Below are 15,539 nucleotides of genomic sequence, written 5' to 3'. Positions count from 1 at the left end.
ATAGATGGCAGTTCGGGGGTTCGCAATCCTTCACATGCAGAACCATTCGCCTGGATGGCATCCGCGAAGCTCTCGTACCCGTCGTCTGCGGCGAACCCCTCGATCGTCCACTGGGATCTCATCCGACCACACCCTCGCCTGCAGTGAAACGCATGGTCTACCAACAGTGGCAACTTGTCCATCATGCATTTCTGGAGAGGAGGCTGGTAAGCGACCAAGCCATAGGCAATCAAGGTAGCAAATGATTGAGATCTGGTCCATGCCGGCTCCTGTGGTTCGTGTCTGCATGCATGCATTTTTTGTCCGGCTGCAGGGGGCCATGTGCACCACATGGTGTAGAGTGACGGTCCGTGATCCGACTTGCAGCCGTGGACGCTATCGCAGAAGCTATGGCCTCGTGGGGAAAATGTTGTGCCTGGGGGGCAGCAGTTGTGCTGGCAGCTGTCTGTCAACGTCGGGCAGCTACGCATCGGCAAAGTGTCATGTGATCTCGCAAGATGAACCTCAGGTTCAGAGCACAGAATTTTGAGTTGCAATGGCAGCTGCAGGTCAGTGGTTGGCGTCAGTGGAATCGATGCCCATGAACCAGCAGAAATCCGAGGCGTCAAGCGTGCGTGAGTGCATTGCAAGCTCGGCTGTCCGAGTCAGAGGCTGGTGTGGCTGCGATCGGGGAGGGCATCGACCATGCAGCCAAAGTCTCTTGCCCACTACGCCATTGAGAGCCGACACCGGTGATATAGGTCGGAGAGCAGGTGCTATAGCTTCACGCGGTTGGAACAGTTGTCTCATCAGCGCGCGCAGTGTCGTGCATGCAAGCGCGTCGTTGCAGTCGATTGGCTGGCGGCGGGCGCTCTATTCAGTCGTACAGGGCATGGCGAGGGGGTGCAGTGGGCAGCCAGGCGCTATTCGACGAGCAGGAGAGCAGCTTGTGCATATGGAGTCGGAAAGTGTCTGTTCGTGGAAAATACAAGCCGGTAGCGCTGTCGATCATGTCTGCTCTGGAACGGCGGAGGCTTTTCGCGCGCGCCGTCAGACATGTGGTGATGAAATCATCGGAGGGCGCCTTGGAGGAGACTGGAGCTGGAGGTCATTGTCCCGATGGAAGAGGCAGCGAGATGATGTCTGGCGTAGAGTAGACGCGCGAAAAAGGGAACGGCAGGCGACAATAACGAGGACAGAGCTAGCTGGGAGGAGTAGATGAACAGGTTGGGTGGTGAGGTTCGACAATTTGATTGAACAAGCACGGTGGGTTCGCTAGAACGACGCCAGAACTCACCAAGCACCTGCATTGACGGCGCTTGGGCGATTTTGCTGGGTGTAGCACGGCACGCACGCATTCCTGTCGCGCTGTCGCTGTCCTCCGCCGGCCACCTCGTTGTCCTCCACCACCGCACCGTCGCCGCGCACGCCTCGCCGTTGCTGTCATCGTCGCCATTCCGCACCCGCTGCAAACTGAACGTGACGACTCGCGCGTTGACCGGCGTCCCGCTCCGCTGGCTGGCTGGCCGCTCCTCTCATCACACCCACACGTTCCCTCGCCTGGCGATCGGCGTCATCACATTGCAGCTGCTCGCCGAGCCGAAGGCGCATCTCGTGCTTCTTGGATCCCCCCGACCGCTCACTGCACAAACTATCTGCGTCGCCACGGTACCGGCTTCCCGCGACTCAAATCCCGCCGCTGCATAGCGCACGACTAAGGCACCTAACGCCGCCTGCTGCTTCTGCTCCTTCGAGATGGCATCCAAAGTACGCCGCACTCCACTCTCTCCCACTGCTGCTGCATCCCTTCCAGCTACCCTCCGTTACCCCGTTCGCACGCGCCGCCTCTCTGTGCTCCCTACGCAGCGCCGCCAAGCTCGGCCCTGTGCAGCCTACTGACAGTCATGTCGCAGTTCCTCCGGGAATACAAGCTGGTGGTAGTCGGTGGAGGAGGTGTGGGAAAGTCCTGTCTGACCATCCAACTCATCCAATCGCATTTCGTCGACGAGTATGACCCGACCATTGAAGGTATCTCGCCCCCGTCCAGCCGCCGTGGACACCACCTCACCGACCAGGCACTGCGCACTGCCATTGAGCTCCATACACTGACACCTGCGGTCTGACAGACTCCTACCGCAAGCAATGCGTGATCGACGATGAAGTCGCCCTCCTCGATGTGCTCGATACCGCCGGACAGGAGGAATACTCGGCCATGCGCGAACAATACATGCGGACAGGAGAGGGATTCCTACTGGTCTACAGCATCACATCACGGCAGAGCTTTGAAGAGATTGTGACTTTCCAGCAACAAATATTGCGCGTCAAGGACAAGGACTACTTTCCCATCATCGTCGTGGGCAACAAGTGCGATCTGGAGCACGAGCGACAAGTGAGCACAGAAGGTATGCATTGCCGCCATTTCTTTTTCTTTGGCGTATTCCGGCAGAGCAATAGACAATTGCACGACAGCGCTATGCACGGGCACGTGGTGAAACATGGTGTACCTGCATACAAGTATGCACAATGCGGAATATTTGCTAACCTTGCATCCAACCACAGAGGGCAGACAACTCGCACGACAGTTCGGCTGCAAATTCATCGAGACATCGGCCAAGTCGAGGATCAATGTGGAGAATGCCTTTTACGACATCGTGCGCGAAATCAGGAAATACAACAAGGACATGTCGGGATACCCCGGTGGCGGTGGTTCGGGCAGCAAGCCCAAGGATGAGTTTCAAGTGGATCAAGAACAAGACGCTGGGTGCTGTGGGAAATGCACAGTCATGTAGACTGCGCCGTTCGTGCCTGAAACACGAGGGATGTGGAGTGTGCTGCAATATGCGATGCGATATTCACACAGCGACAGTATCGTGCATAAGCGGGGGACGGGGATGACCGGAACTGGGAAAAGACAAGACGAATCGAGAACTGCAGCATTGGGTACCTCAAGGAGCAGAGAAAGAGGGGCGACAATGAGACGCCCTGCAAACACCGAGTGCGCGCGGCAGAGGCATGGATTCCGGCGCGTGTGCAATCATGACAAGGCCATTCTACCAAAAGACAACTACCGGAGCAGCGGGAACAGCAGATGGACAAGGTTCTGCTGCTTGCTGCTTACGACTTTTTACCACATACCCCAGGGCCGCAATCATTCAACGAAAGGCACAACGCCAGGAAAACAATCACTTCCCTCATCGCGAAAGAACCACAAAAAGAGCCTCTCATTAACCATCTTCATACGTCTTCTTTTATGGTCCTTGTAATGCATGAGACAAAATCATCCTTTCTTCCAAACAACGATTGCAGCATTACAACAGGACGACAGGCCCACCACGCAATTTGGCGCATTAGTATCTTATTCAACCAAAGACTTCTTTCCTTCTACTACTATGCACAGACGCAACATTTTTATACACAGATTGCATGGTCAACAGTGAGCTTTGACCTACTTCTTTCGTTGATTTACTTTCTTTGACGTGAAACTCGATTGTCTCTGCAAACACTGTATGTGCGATTTATGAAGTCGATGTGCTTGATTCACCCCATGTGGCGAGGCTAGCGCCGAATAGATGCTGTACAACGAATTCGCCAGGCGAAGATTGAAAGACTCACGCTTCGTTTCACTTCATTCATAGCTGCGCCGCTCATTCCGACATCTATGTCTCCCTGCTCATATTCAAAAAACGACATACGCAATTCACGGCGTGACGTCGCTTCTGTAACGCTACAGTATGCATTTCCTCCATTCGTACGCCGAGCCCGAAACTCATCCTGGCCATGTGCATTCCTACTTCCATCTTCCTCAAACCTCATACTGGCTTGTGTCACTGAATTCACATACCACCTCAAGTCGTAACATCATATGTCCTTTCTTCTTAGTCCTCCCCCTTCAACACCTCTTCTATCCCCTCCAAATCCTCCGCCGAATCAATCTCAATCAACCTCCCCGCTTCCGAAGTACTTCGAATCAACTCTTTCGCTCCGGCGTACAGCATGCGGTTTTCAGCGCTGCAGGTTGGTGGGAGGTAGTTTATTAGGACGTAGGGGACTGAGAGGCGGCCGGAGGACTATAGAAAGTTAGCATGGGAGCGGAGCTGAACAGGCTGAGAGAAGGAGAAGGAGGATTGAGGTTAGGTAGGTTTTGGGGGGATGAGACGTACAAGTGTCAGAGGATAACTCAGCAAGATATATCGTGGAGTGTTATCGGGTAGCTCGTCGGCGAGTTCTTGCATGTTTGTGTAGACTTGGGTGTCTTCGGGGCAGATTTCCATGTTGGATTTGTTGATGTGGTCTTCTGGCGGGGGGGATTGTTAGTGATGTTGTCGCATAGCTGAGCTGTTGAGGACGGGTTGCCATTCTTCGGGGGACTTGTTTGAGGAGGGAGTCAGGACGCACATATTACTGCTTGAGGATCTTTGGCGCGAGATGTCCCCAGGCGGAATTTGCGTAGTTTGTCCTTGGTCTCGGTTGAGATAGTGTAGAGGCGTGATTCGGAGGACTGTGGAGTAAGTTAGAATGCGTGCATCAGGACGCCGTGGGTGCGAGCTTACCATTATGACGGCGGAGTTGTTATTTTCGAATAGCGTTCAGTGGAAGGCTGCAGGTGTGAAGGTGGGCTGAAGGCAGGTCAGGTCATCCTAGTCGATGCAGGTGGGCGTGAGTGAGGCTCGAAGATCGACCCCACGTTAAACCCGTAAACAGTGACAACATCACTTTGGACCTTCCTCTCGCAATGTCGCTCTCCTTTCCTTCATTTCACAGTTCTGCCATTGGCCCCTCTCCTCATCCATGTTCTCTCGAGTGAATCAACTCGCTCGCCATCTTTCGCGTCCACTTCCCAACTACCTCCACAACTCCGCAGCTCGAACGACAACCTCCATCTTGACGTCACGCACAATGGCAGCCGAACGAAGCAAACGACAAATCCACACAGCAGCATGCCTCATCATAGGCGATGAAGTCCTCGGCGGCAAGGTCGGTCTCTCCTCCTCCATATCAACAAACCAGCCTCGACCCAAAGCTGAAAAGACCCCCCGCTAAACCCAGCCCTCGTGAAGACCGTCGACACCAACTCCGCCTACTTCGCCAAATTCTGCTTCTCCCTCGGCATAGCCCTCAAACGCGTCGAAGTCATCGCCGACGATGAATCCGAAATCGTCGAAGCCGCCCGCCGCATGTCCCACAACTACGACTTCGTCGTCACATCCGGTGGAATCGGCCCCACCCACGACGATATAACTTATGCCTCCATCGCCAAAGCTTTCGATCTTCCCTTAGTCCTCCACGAAGAAGCTTACACGAAAATGAAAGCTTTATCACGCCCGCATCCGAGTCAGAAGGATTTTAGCTGGGATGTGGATTCTCCTGCGCGAAGGGCGAAATTGAGGATGATACAGTTGCCGTATGATAAGAGTCTTCCGGATGAGGATCAGGTGGTTTTTACGGCGGAGGATCTTTGGGTTCCGATTTCGGTTGTTAATGGGAATGTGCATATTTTGCCTGGGATTCCGAGGTTGTTTGAGAAGTTATTGCAAGGGTTGAAGCCGAGAATTTTGCCTCGATTGGTGGATCCTGAAGGGAAAGGAGTGCATAGGATATTGTTCTCGACGCCATTGGCAGAGAGTGCAGTGGCGGAGTATTTGACAGAGCTGTCACAAAAGGTGGAGAGCAAGGGAATCAAGGTGGGAAGTTATCCAAGATGGGGTAAGAGTCGAAATACTGTGACATTGGTGGGTAAGGATAAAGAGTATATGGAGAGTCTGGTTGCAGAGGTGGAGAAGGGTGTTGAAGGCAAGAGGGTGCAGGTGGAAGGAGAGGACGACGATGCTGGAAGCGACAAGGATACATGAACATGAAGACAGGCGGTCAGTATGGACCATGAGTGAAGTAATGAGAGCGCTGTGAGCAAATCGCTCGCGAAATGAGACATCCTGTACATGTGATACGTACGTATAAACACTTGTCAGACGTTCAAGACTTTACGATCCAACAGGTCTCCGCTCTTTTGGTCCTACAGAGTTCTTGTGCTGTGGCTTCGAATGCTCGGCATCTTCATAGGTGACGACCACTTCCGTCCTCAGCTCAATGACTCCACTTGCTCGTTCTTCATGCACGCCCTCGCGATCGCTGGTGGTGACCAGCATCGCCCTCCTTGAAGCATCTGGATCATGCGCGATAATGGTAGTTGTCTCCCCTTGGTCCGGACGCAGGATAGGTGCCATAATGTTCCTGGTGCGTTGGCTTTCCTGGCTAATCGTCCGTTCGGAGTTGTAACTCTCCCCTCGATTCTGGTAGCTTGGCCTTGACGACTCCTGGGAAGCATACCGCCGCAAGGCCATGTACGAGCTGTGACTGCTGGAGGACTTGGACCAAGGATCGGACTTGCTCGATGTCGATGGCTTGTGATATTGCGACGCGTTCAGTGGCGGAGTTCCCGCTCCCCTTGCGAACGTCTTCCTCCGGTTCCAGGCTAACGGAGGAAGCTTCATGGATACTGTTTTCCTTGACCTCTTCAACGTCGGAGCCCTCTCAGGATGCTCAAATGCTGTTATGCTCGGTCTAGCGAACGTGTTTCGTCGATCCCAAGTCGGACGCGCAGCAGCTCGCTCTGCCCTTTCCAAGGCCGCGTTGGAATCTGAGCGGTGCCCATCTCCAGTTCGTGTCCTCCATCCGCTGCTGAGCGTTGACAAGGTCTTCCTGCTGTGCTGATCATTCGGAGACCGGAAAACCCCGCCTTCGAAAATTACGAAGAAGGGCTTCGCACACGGGACTGTGGCCAAAATGATGCTCAAATGCATTGCAACCTGAGTGATGATCGTCACATCTTTTCGGACGTAAGTCTCATCATCCTCGTGTACCACACTGGCGAAGAAATTGAACCGCAGAAACATCGTTGGAAGAACTAGGAGCCGCAATAGGAAAGCTATCATGACTGCAATCTTGGGTCGCCGCGACATTTGCACATTCTAAACGACGTATATCGCGATCGCGACATTCGTCACCTCCAGGAGCGCTGCGGAGATCGTAATGCTTAGCCGGACCGCAACACGATCCAGGCACTTGTCGGCATTTAGAATATCCCATGGTCGAGGCAAGGGGCATTTGAATATGTGAAGGAGCCAGGAAGATAGAGCCCAGATCACTATCAGGTAAGCGACTGTGAAGCAGATTCGGTGGTGTTTTCGCAACAGAGTGATCCGCTGTATCAAGAAAGAAATCGAAAGCAGCGCAGCTCCTTCGGAGAGAATGTACAGCTGCTCCGCAATCCAGGTGCAAAGGAACACGCGGTCGAAGCTGAACATGGAGAGGGCATAAGCGTGATATCCCAGGCCATAGTGGATCGCCACAAGCGTCGTGATGGATTGCGCAACGCCGAGAATCTGCTGGATTTAGTACTCCCAGCGCATGTCAGGTTCAAAAGTCACTTACAGTCGCAGCCAAACATGCAGTATCGTCACGGCCAAAGGGTCCGTTGACCTTGGTGCGAAGAAAGGTGCGGATGAGGAAGGTAAAGGTGGTCCAGACAATCGCCACGGAACAGGTGATGGAGATGTATGCGGCTGCGCTAGGAATGTCGAGTCCGGACATGGAGACGCATCGCGCTCAAGGCAGATGCGTGTTCTCGGCCAGAGTGTAGGCGTCTGCACGGGAAGAAGAACGTGGATGCAGTGCGTGGAGATGCCGAGTCTGCCACCGCCCGGTCGCCATCGAAGCCGAAGAGGCAGCAGCGCTCTGTTCGCGTTGCGGGAAGTCACGAAGACGCGGCAATTGTGGGATTCAGCTGTTCCCAGACAGTTCTGAAATCACTTACTCTTCCTCCCTCATCGACATCACCCCTATACACGCATACTTCACCATGCAACCAGCATCGTCAACTCTTACACTGCGCCCTCATCTTCCGATCGCCCACGACAGCGACTTCCTCAAGCCACGAAGACAAGATACTCCAAGCAGCGATGAGTTCATCTTCTCTACCAAACGTCGTCCTGCGCGCCTCTCCATGGACTTCCGCCCCGTTGAACCCGTCAGTCGCAAGCGGGAAATGCAACGCAGCTTTCGCCTGGTTTCTACGATCGGCTTCACATCTCTAGTTACCGGCACCTAGGAAGTGCTCCTTTCTGGCAACTCCAATATCCTCTTCAATGGTGGCCTGCCTGGTCTTGTATGGTCTACCATCTTCGCGCACATCGGCCAGTTGTTCATTGTGCTTTCTCTAGCAGAGATCAGCTCCATGGTGCCCACAGGGGGACAGTATCGCTGGGCTTCAGCTTTTGCTCCTCCCCGATATCAGCAAGTGCTCTCGTACTTCACCGGCTCACTCTGCTCGATCGGATGGCAGGCAAGACTCACTGCAATATGCCACATCTTGGCCGGCGTCGTTCTGGCTCTTGTCGAGATCAATCACGACGACTTTTCTCCGGCACGTTGGCAGCGAAATCTCCTCACTTTCGGAATTGTTATCGTTGTGTCAGCATTCAACGCCCTTGCAGCCAGTCATCTCTCGGTTGCCGAGGGGTTGTTTGCCATCTGCCATGTCTACGCTCTGGTGCCCATTGTCGTGTCCCTCTGGGTCCTCGCGCCGAAGCAATCTGTCGCAGACGTGTTCTTTAACTGCACGGACAATGGCGGGGGCTGGCCGTCTCCAGTCCTTGGGGTGTTAGTAGGACAAATTCCCGCTTTCTTCACAGTCCTAGGAAGTGAGGCCACGGTACACATCTCAGAAGAGGTCGAGGAGCCGGAGACTGTACTCCCAAGATGCATGCTATGGAGCTATCTTGCGAACCTTCCAGGCACTCTTCTGCTACTGCTCACCTACGCATTCAACGTGTCAGATCTCGAAGTAACGGCAGAAGCCATCGTTCCCTTCGCCTCGGTCCTATCAATGGCGCTTCAGTCTGCCGCGGCCACCACCGGCTTCTTGGTCGTGGTCATGTCTCTACTCTTTATGATTGCTGTCAGCACTATGGTGACGACGTCTCGCCACCTCTTCGCGTTTGGGTCAGTTCTGACAGCGAGCGCTTTATACTACAACGCTGACGGTGTACAGGCGAGACAGAGCATTCTATTCGGCACCGTGGTTCGGAAGAGTCGACGCAAGACTGCAAGTGCCCCTCAATGCCATCTATTCGAGCGTATTCTTCGCCCTCGTCCTAATCCTTGCCACCATCGCAACGACCGCACCGCTCAATACTATGATGGGACTGACAGTCGCAACGTTGATGACAACCTACATCATCGTGATTGGGAGCCTGATCCGCAGACGTCTTCGAGGAGACGGCATTCCGCGCGCTAGCTGGTCACTTGGCAGAGCCGGCATCTGGATCAACGCTATCGCAGTGCTGTACTCAGTCTGGGCATTCTTCTGGTCTTTCTGGCCTACTATGCACAGTTCAAACGCCGCAGATATGAATTGGACAATATTGTTGTATTGCTTTGTGGTAGCGTATGCGCTCTGCTTTTTCATCTCCGGCCAGCGGCGTTTGAGACAGCGTCCGATGGAGATGATGCCTTCTTGGACTCCGAGATAGATTGAAAACACAGGATGATATTCCCTGAAGCCATGGTCTTGTGTGCTGTAGCCAAGATTCATCTCTATGGAGACTGACGGTATCACAGGCATTCATCAATTTCGGTATGCTACATGTTGCTCCAACCTTCCATTCCCTTCAGTGGTTATTATACCGACACTATGGGATGCTACCCGGCAAACAGCTGGTGTTATACGCTGACGGCATCGGCACAGTGCTCGCATAGCATATCGGCCTCGCCGGGCAAATCAAGCTCATATCCCTTGCATAAATTCCTCACGGCCAGCCGAGCCCGGCTCTCACGTTACGCACAGTGCAAGAATGCATGCACATGCACGTGCTTGAACGGACTCACTGCGCAGTACTTACAGCTCGACCAGAACGCCACCTCCAAGGCGTGCAGCGTCCTGGGCACCCTTAGCGCAGGCCATCACCTCCTATACCAACATCAATATGGATTACATACTTCTGCTGTTGGTATGGATCAGTTCTACCTCCGCCCAGCAGTCTGAGGTCCCTCGCACCAATCTCCCCACTGTTCCCGTTTGTCAGCCAGCAACTGGTATATTCTCCGACGTTCCCTGCCCTATCCCGACTACATTCTGGGGCAGCAATATCTACGACTATCCCTTCTCTCCCATGTTGTCCGAACTCGGCGTTGATGCGCCACGGAGTAGGTGCGCCATAAATGGCTGTGCTATGTGGTGCGAGACCTCTGCTTGGGATTGTTTGGGATTCGCACACATTGATGGCGAATGCTATTGCAAGATATCCATGGTTTCTTCACGGAAGACAGAGGCTGATTGGGGGGATTTGGAAGATGAACTTACGGCGTTCATGAGAGTTGAGGGATACATTTTTATGGGACAGCCTGGTGGTTTTGCTGTCACTGCGACGACCGCGCCGCTTGGGATTGAGGTGTCGACTGTTGGGATTGGAAGTGAGGTGCAGGTTATGACGACGGTACAGTCGTTGACGGCAGTGGCAGCGAGCTCGGTACTTGCTGCGTTCTCATCACAAGCGGCCATTTCAGTCTCGATTCCAGACCCTCCGACCGCAATATTGAGCTCGACGGTTATTGCATCTTCCTCGCAAGTGGCCGGTCCAGTCTCGATTCCAGACACTCTGGCCACTGGCGTACCTGTCGCGGTATCATTTGCGTCGTCGTTGCAGACAGCTCTTTCAGGTTCGATATCAAACTCTCCGGCGGCTAGCCTATCTGCTCTAGTGCCTGCTACAACGTCTTCGCAGCCGGCGGGCCCAGCTCCCACATCAGGTTCTCTAGCGGTGGGCGCATCTGCTTTAATACCAATTGCATCCTCTTCGCAATCGGTCGGTTCAGCTGCATTGTCAAACTCCATGGCGGTCGGCGCATCCGCATCGATAGCAGTTGGGCTCTATTCGCAATCGATCGATTCAGCTCCGTTATCAGGCTCCACGGCAGTCAACGCATCTGCTGCAGGACCACTTTCTTCCTCTCCGCAACAAGCTCCTCCAACTTCAACACTGGGCCCAGGGGAGTCCGGCGCAACTGTTGCTTCCACTTTACAAGCGGCTGTTCCAGCTGCAATGCCAGGCTCTGCAGCGATCAGCGCATCTGGTGCGTCCTCTTCGCAATCGATTATACCAGTTCCAACACCAAACTCTGCAGCGCTCAGCGCATCTACTCCAGTATCAATTGTGTCGCTACCGCCTTCCACAGCGTCTGCAAACCGGCCACCATCATTTGCCACGTCAACGACTCGGTCAATACTCGCGTCAACCACGTCGATCATCCCATCCCAGTCTCCCGCTCACTCTCTACAACCTGTTCCCGTCCCAACAGTCTGCCCGGCAGCCAACTCCGCCATCACAACTCTCAACAGCCGAGCCTTTTCGATCACTTGCAGTGCCGCTCACTGTGGAGCTACGTCAACTTACACTGGAACCGGAGCCGCAATTACAAATTTGGCATCTTGCATTGCTCAATGTACTGGGACTTGCACTGGATTGTATTTCACTTCAGGCCTGTGTATCGAGATTGTCGGTGGCGGATCGAGATGTCCATATGCAATGGCAGGGTATACGGCTGCTTATGTCGTGGGCGCACCGACACCTACCGCTGGTGGTGGTGGTGGCGGGTTACTGGGATTGGGGTTGGGAGGGTTGTTGAGGCTTTGAAGGGATTTCTGATGTACTGAGAGGCGTTTCGATTTCATTTGAGTGAAAATGCTTGGGCTGAGTCCAGATCCGGTCGGGGTTCTGAATATTTGCACACCTGAGGGCGGTTTTTAGTAACAGAGCAGGTTTCCGAAGGACCGATGTATTGAGATATTGAAGTGCGAAAATGCAACTTGGTCCAGAGGCCTGTTCACAATGCTTCTCTTGGCTTGCCATGTGTCCATTGGCTTAGGTCTATACATTAAGCGTGCCCGAGAACTGGGCGCGGAGTATTTCTGCAAACTGATGTAATCATCCTTGAAGGGCCGCAGCAGCAGCAGCTTCCAGATCCCCGAATGACTCAATCTCCATCTCTTGATCATCGAGGTCCTTCCGACGTCCCTTCTCTTGGAACCACTTGGGCTTCTTCTGCGGCCGCTCACTTTCCGCATCGCTTTCGTCCTCACTCTCGCCACCACTTGATTGAATGTCGCCCAGGAACTTGGCGAAGTCATCCCTCGCGTCCTCCAACGGAGCACCTCCATCGTCACTTTCATCGTCCTCACTCTGTCCTCCCGCTGCTGCAGCCTTCTCCTTCTCCTTCCTCTTCTCTCTCTTAGCCCTCCTCTTCTCTTTCGCAAGCGCCTTGTCTTCGACATCCGCCTGAGCAGCACGTTCTGCCTCCTTCTCCAAGAAGCGTTTCCGCTGCTCCTCGGCTTCACCCTTAGCACGGAAATCTTCCTCGTTTTCAAGCTCGTAGAGTTGGTGAGCATTGCCCTCATCATCGAAGATCAATTTCTGACCCTTGTCTTTGAGCTTCGTGAGCTTCTTCTTCGATTTGAGAAGTTTCTCACGACGCTTGGAATCCAGTACGATTGGATTCTTAGCACCTGGGATGTTGACCTTCTTAATCCCTGCGGCATCTTCTTCCTCGTCACTTGAAGAAGCAGCATCAGACTCGTCTGCGTCCACTGGTATACGTTTCTTGACAGCAAACAAGTCATCGTCCGATAGTTGTTCTCCATCCAGCCTGTTGATATCAAGGTCATCATCATCGCGCAGAAGCTTGCGGTTATGGTCTGCCAGGATGTCCTGATTCTGTCTCTCGAACATGCGATCATATTTGGTTCGAACGCCATCCTTCTTCTTGGCTTTCTGATCCTCCTCGTCGTCAGAGTCCTCATCTTCCTCCTCGCTTTGGATCCTGGCTTGCCGCGATTCGTTCTTCTTGCGTTTCTGTTCTTCTGGGTCGGCTTTTAGGAACTTGATTCGCGGAGCGTTCAGAAGACCCATACTGGTTGCCCATTCGTCAAGCTTGTAGCTTTGCAGGTTGAACGTTTCCTTATCCTTCTGAATGTGTATACTTTTGACATACGCCACGAAGGCCTTCATAGCCAACTGCTTGAGATGCGGATCCTGAAAGCACATATTTTGCAGCTGGTCTTTGATACTTTGCTGCTTCTTTTGCTTTACGTTAATGCGCTCGATCGGCACCTTCTTCTGTTCCAGTCGAGTGAGCATGCCTTCTTCCTCGCTGGGATCCAGGAAGAGCACTGCACGTCCATTCCGTTCATATCGCGCCGTACGTCCAACGCGGTGAATGTAGGTGTCTGCGTCTTCCGGGCAGTCAACTTGCACCACCCAATCAACAGCTGGAAAGTCCAGTCCTCGTGCAACGACATCGGTGGTGAAGAGACAGCTATGCTTGGCCCTCGAGAACTTCTCAGTGGTCTCCAGACGTGTCGTCTCTTTCATTCTTCCGTAAAGATGCAGAAGCGGGATACCAGGCTGCATGTGCCGGAATGCTTCATACACGAAACGTACTTGCTTCGTTGCTGACAGGAACACAATGATTTTGCTCTTCTTCGCGGACTGTATGAAAGACCAGAGCGTGTCCAGTTTCTCCGAGAGCGGTGTGATAACGTAATTCTGCTGAAGCGTCGCCGGAGTGGCTGAGGAGGCAGCCTCATGAACTGAGATGTATTCAGGATCTTTGAGCGACAATCGTGCCAGATCAGACACCCTCTTGCTCTGGGTTGCGCTGAACAACATGGTCTGCCTCTGCTTCGGCAGGTATTCAATAATCGCATCAACAGCGTGTTGAAAGCCCATATCCATGATTCTGTCCGCCTCATCAAGGACCAGCATCTGCAGATTGTCTGCATTGAATCCTGCTGTCTGTTCCAGATGCTGCTTTATCCGCCCGGGCGTACAGACCAGAATGTTCATCCTCAGCATAGCATCCGCCTCTTCTCTCACGCTCTTTCCTCCTATCACCAGCCCAGCTGAGAAGAGATGTCCTTTCCCTCCCACCTTTCGAAGCACCTCAAAAATCTGAATCGCGAGCTCTCTCGTCGGAGTGATGATAAGGGCACCCAGCCCAGCATCGGCTCCGACGCATTGCGCTCTGTACAGATTCTCGAGAACGGGGACAATGAATGCTAGCGTCTTTCCACTGCCCGTCTTCGCAGCTCCAAGGATATCGCGCCCTTTCAATGCCAACGGAATTGCCTTCGACTGGATATCGGTGAGGGTGCTGAAGTGAGACGACTTCAGGCCAGCTTTCGTCGGCTCCGACAGCGGTAGATCGGCGAAGGTCTCGATTTTGCTGCCTTTGGGATCCAGTTCCTTGACCGCAGCCTCTAGAGTCTCAACATCGACATCATCTCTCTTCCTCTTCTGCCCTCGAGCTTGCTTTTTGGGCTTGGTGGGCTTCGTACGACCGCTGAGGATAGGCGCCATTCTTCCGCAGTGCAAGTCGTAAACACCAAGCTGCCTGCACTCCGCGTGGCGTCGGGTCGTGTACCCTCGAACAGAGGCCTGATCGTGAAGCAGAAATCGCTTGGAACAGAGAAAGTTATGTCCGAAAAATCCGCCATCGCAATTAGAGTTTGCGCTAGCGCGAACCCTTGTCGTTGCGAGCTCTCGGCTTCAGCGCAACCTCGAAGAACACTTTCTGAGTCGTACAATACTTCAGTACCTAGCTCAGCACGTGCAACATGTCGGAGAAGAAAAGACCGGAGCCAGAGAAGAGTCTGAAGGAGCTTGAGAAGCAGCAGGAGTTGGAAGATGCTGCCTTTCTCGCCAACCTGGAGAAAGACTCGAAGGAATTTGACAAGGTACGTTCGCAAAGAATACTGAAGGGCTAATCAGTCCGACCATGACGCTGTTACTTGACGTCGAGCTCACTGCGAATCTGGTTTATTGACAAGCTATAGGACTCCGAGATCGAGCGCATCAAGAACGCTTTCCGCGCCAACGCGTACGATGTACTCGACCTCCAGCCAGGTGTGCCAGACGAGGATATCAAGAAGACGTACAGGAAGAAGTCGCTTCTGATACATCCTGATAAAACCAAAAACCCATACGCACAAGACGCCTTCGACCGACTGGCCAAAGCTTACCAAGCACTCCTCGACGAAAAGGAACGTGCGAAGCTCGACGAGGCGATCGCGGACGCCAGAATGCTTCTGATTCGCGAGAAGAAGCTCACAGTCGACAGCGAGGAGGTGAAAGATCCAGACATCGATTTCATGAAGGCATGGAAGGACAAAGTGAAGTGGGTGCTGGCAGACAACGAGCTCCGCCGGCAACGACAACTGAAGGCGCAGATGCAAGAAGAGGGGCGGCAGAAGAAGCAGGAAGAAGCAGAGCTGGCGGAACGCAAGCGAAAGCGCGAGCATGAGCAAGATTGGGAGAAGACGCGAGATCAGCGCATCGGAAGTTGGCGCGAGTTCTCGCAGAAGAAGAATGGCGAGAAGGCAGGGAAGAAGAAGAAAATGAAGACGCTTGGATGAGGACGCTGACATCTCGCGCTGCGCAATGATGAAGCACGACTGATATGAACATGATGAGGGTTAGCGTGGCGTTTGGAGTCAGCAAGCGAGCCGAGTG

At 53.5% G+C, this 15,539-nt stretch overlaps 9 protein-coding genes across 9 annotated transcripts; 4 read left to right on the top strand and 5 right to left on the bottom strand.

The window, feature by feature from the left end:
• Window positions 1-1,883: 1,883 nt before the first annotated feature.
• On the top strand, window positions 1,884-2,768 carry CKM354_000451000 (uncharacterized protein; the record flags this gene model as incomplete). The annotated part of the gene is made up of 3 exons (XM_044799748.1): window positions 1,884-2,007; window positions 2,106-2,381; window positions 2,539-2,768. 3 exons carry the CDS (start codon window positions 1,884-1,886, stop codon window positions 2,766-2,768), a joined length of 630 nt encoding a protein of 209 aa, XP_044655683.1.
• Window positions 2,769-3,854: 1,086 nt separating this feature from the next.
• Window positions 3,855-4,532, bottom strand: CKM354_000450900 (uncharacterized protein; the record flags this gene model as incomplete). The annotated part of the gene is made up of 4 exons (XM_044799747.1): window positions 3,855-4,046; window positions 4,140-4,270; window positions 4,375-4,477; window positions 4,530-4,532. The coding sequence occupies 4 exons, from the start codon at window positions 4,530-4,532 to the stop codon at window positions 3,855-3,857; spliced, it is 429 nt and encodes a 142-aa protein (XP_044655682.1).
• A 235-nt stretch (window positions 4,533-4,767) lies between these two features.
• Window positions 4,768-5,828, top strand: CKM354_000450800 (uncharacterized protein; the record flags this gene model as incomplete). Its single annotated transcript, XM_044799746.1, has 2 exons — window positions 4,768-4,953; window positions 5,037-5,828. 2 exons carry the CDS (start codon window positions 4,768-4,770, stop codon window positions 5,826-5,828), a joined length of 978 nt encoding a protein of 325 aa, XP_044655681.1.
• A 129-nt stretch (window positions 5,829-5,957) lies between these two features.
• Window positions 5,958-6,869, bottom strand: CKM354_000450700 (uncharacterized protein; the record flags this gene model as incomplete). The annotated part of the gene is made up of 1 exon (XM_044799745.1): window positions 5,958-6,869. The coding sequence occupies one exon, from the start codon at window positions 6,867-6,869 to the stop codon at window positions 5,958-5,960; it is 912 nt and encodes a 303-aa protein (XP_044655680.1).
• A 75-nt stretch (window positions 6,870-6,944) lies between these two features.
• On the bottom strand, window positions 6,945-7,566 carry CKM354_000450600 (uncharacterized protein; the record flags this gene model as incomplete). Its single annotated transcript, XM_044799744.1, has 2 exons — window positions 6,945-7,358; window positions 7,408-7,566. The coding sequence occupies 2 exons, from the start codon at window positions 7,564-7,566 to the stop codon at window positions 6,945-6,947; spliced, it is 573 nt and encodes a 190-aa protein (XP_044655679.1).
• A 268-nt stretch (window positions 7,567-7,834) lies between these two features.
• On the top strand, window positions 7,835-9,506 carry CKM354_000450500 (uncharacterized protein; the record flags this gene model as incomplete). Its single annotated transcript, XM_044799743.1, has 3 exons — window positions 7,835-8,002; window positions 8,084-8,976; window positions 9,026-9,506. 3 exons carry the CDS (start codon window positions 7,835-7,837, stop codon window positions 9,504-9,506), a joined length of 1,542 nt encoding a protein of 513 aa, XP_044655678.1.
• A 758-nt stretch (window positions 9,507-10,264) lies between these two features.
• On the bottom strand, window positions 10,265-10,867 carry CKM354_000450400 (uncharacterized protein; the record flags this gene model as incomplete). The annotated part of the gene is made up of 1 exon (XM_044799742.1): window positions 10,265-10,867. The coding sequence occupies one exon, from the start codon at window positions 10,865-10,867 to the stop codon at window positions 10,265-10,267; it is 603 nt and encodes a 200-aa protein (XP_044655677.1).
• Window positions 10,868-11,957: 1,090 nt separating this feature from the next.
• On the bottom strand, window positions 11,958-14,387 carry CKM354_000450300 (RNA-dependent ATPase HCA4; the record flags this gene model as incomplete). The annotated part of the gene is made up of 1 exon (XM_044799741.1): window positions 11,958-14,387. The coding sequence occupies one exon, from the start codon at window positions 14,385-14,387 to the stop codon at window positions 11,958-11,960; it is 2,430 nt and encodes an 809-aa protein (XP_044655676.1).
• Window positions 14,388-14,644: 257 nt separating this feature from the next.
• Window positions 14,645-15,442, top strand: CKM354_000450200 (uncharacterized protein; the record flags this gene model as incomplete). Its single annotated transcript, XM_044799740.1, has 2 exons — window positions 14,645-14,764; window positions 14,864-15,442. The coding sequence occupies 2 exons, from the start codon at window positions 14,645-14,647 to the stop codon at window positions 15,440-15,442; spliced, it is 699 nt and encodes a 232-aa protein (XP_044655675.1).
• Window positions 15,443-15,539: the final 97 nt, after the last annotated feature.

The sequence above is a fragment of the Cercospora kikuchii genome (assembly GCF_019650295.1).
Source record: "Cercospora kikuchii DNA, contig_00003, whole genome shotgun sequence".
In the NCBI taxonomy this organism is placed as follows: Eukaryota; Fungi; Ascomycota; class Dothideomycetes; order Mycosphaerellales; family Mycosphaerellaceae; genus Cercospora; species Cercospora kikuchii.
Note: the sequence above shows the minus strand (reverse complement) of the source record. Positions and strands in the feature narration are given on the sequence as shown.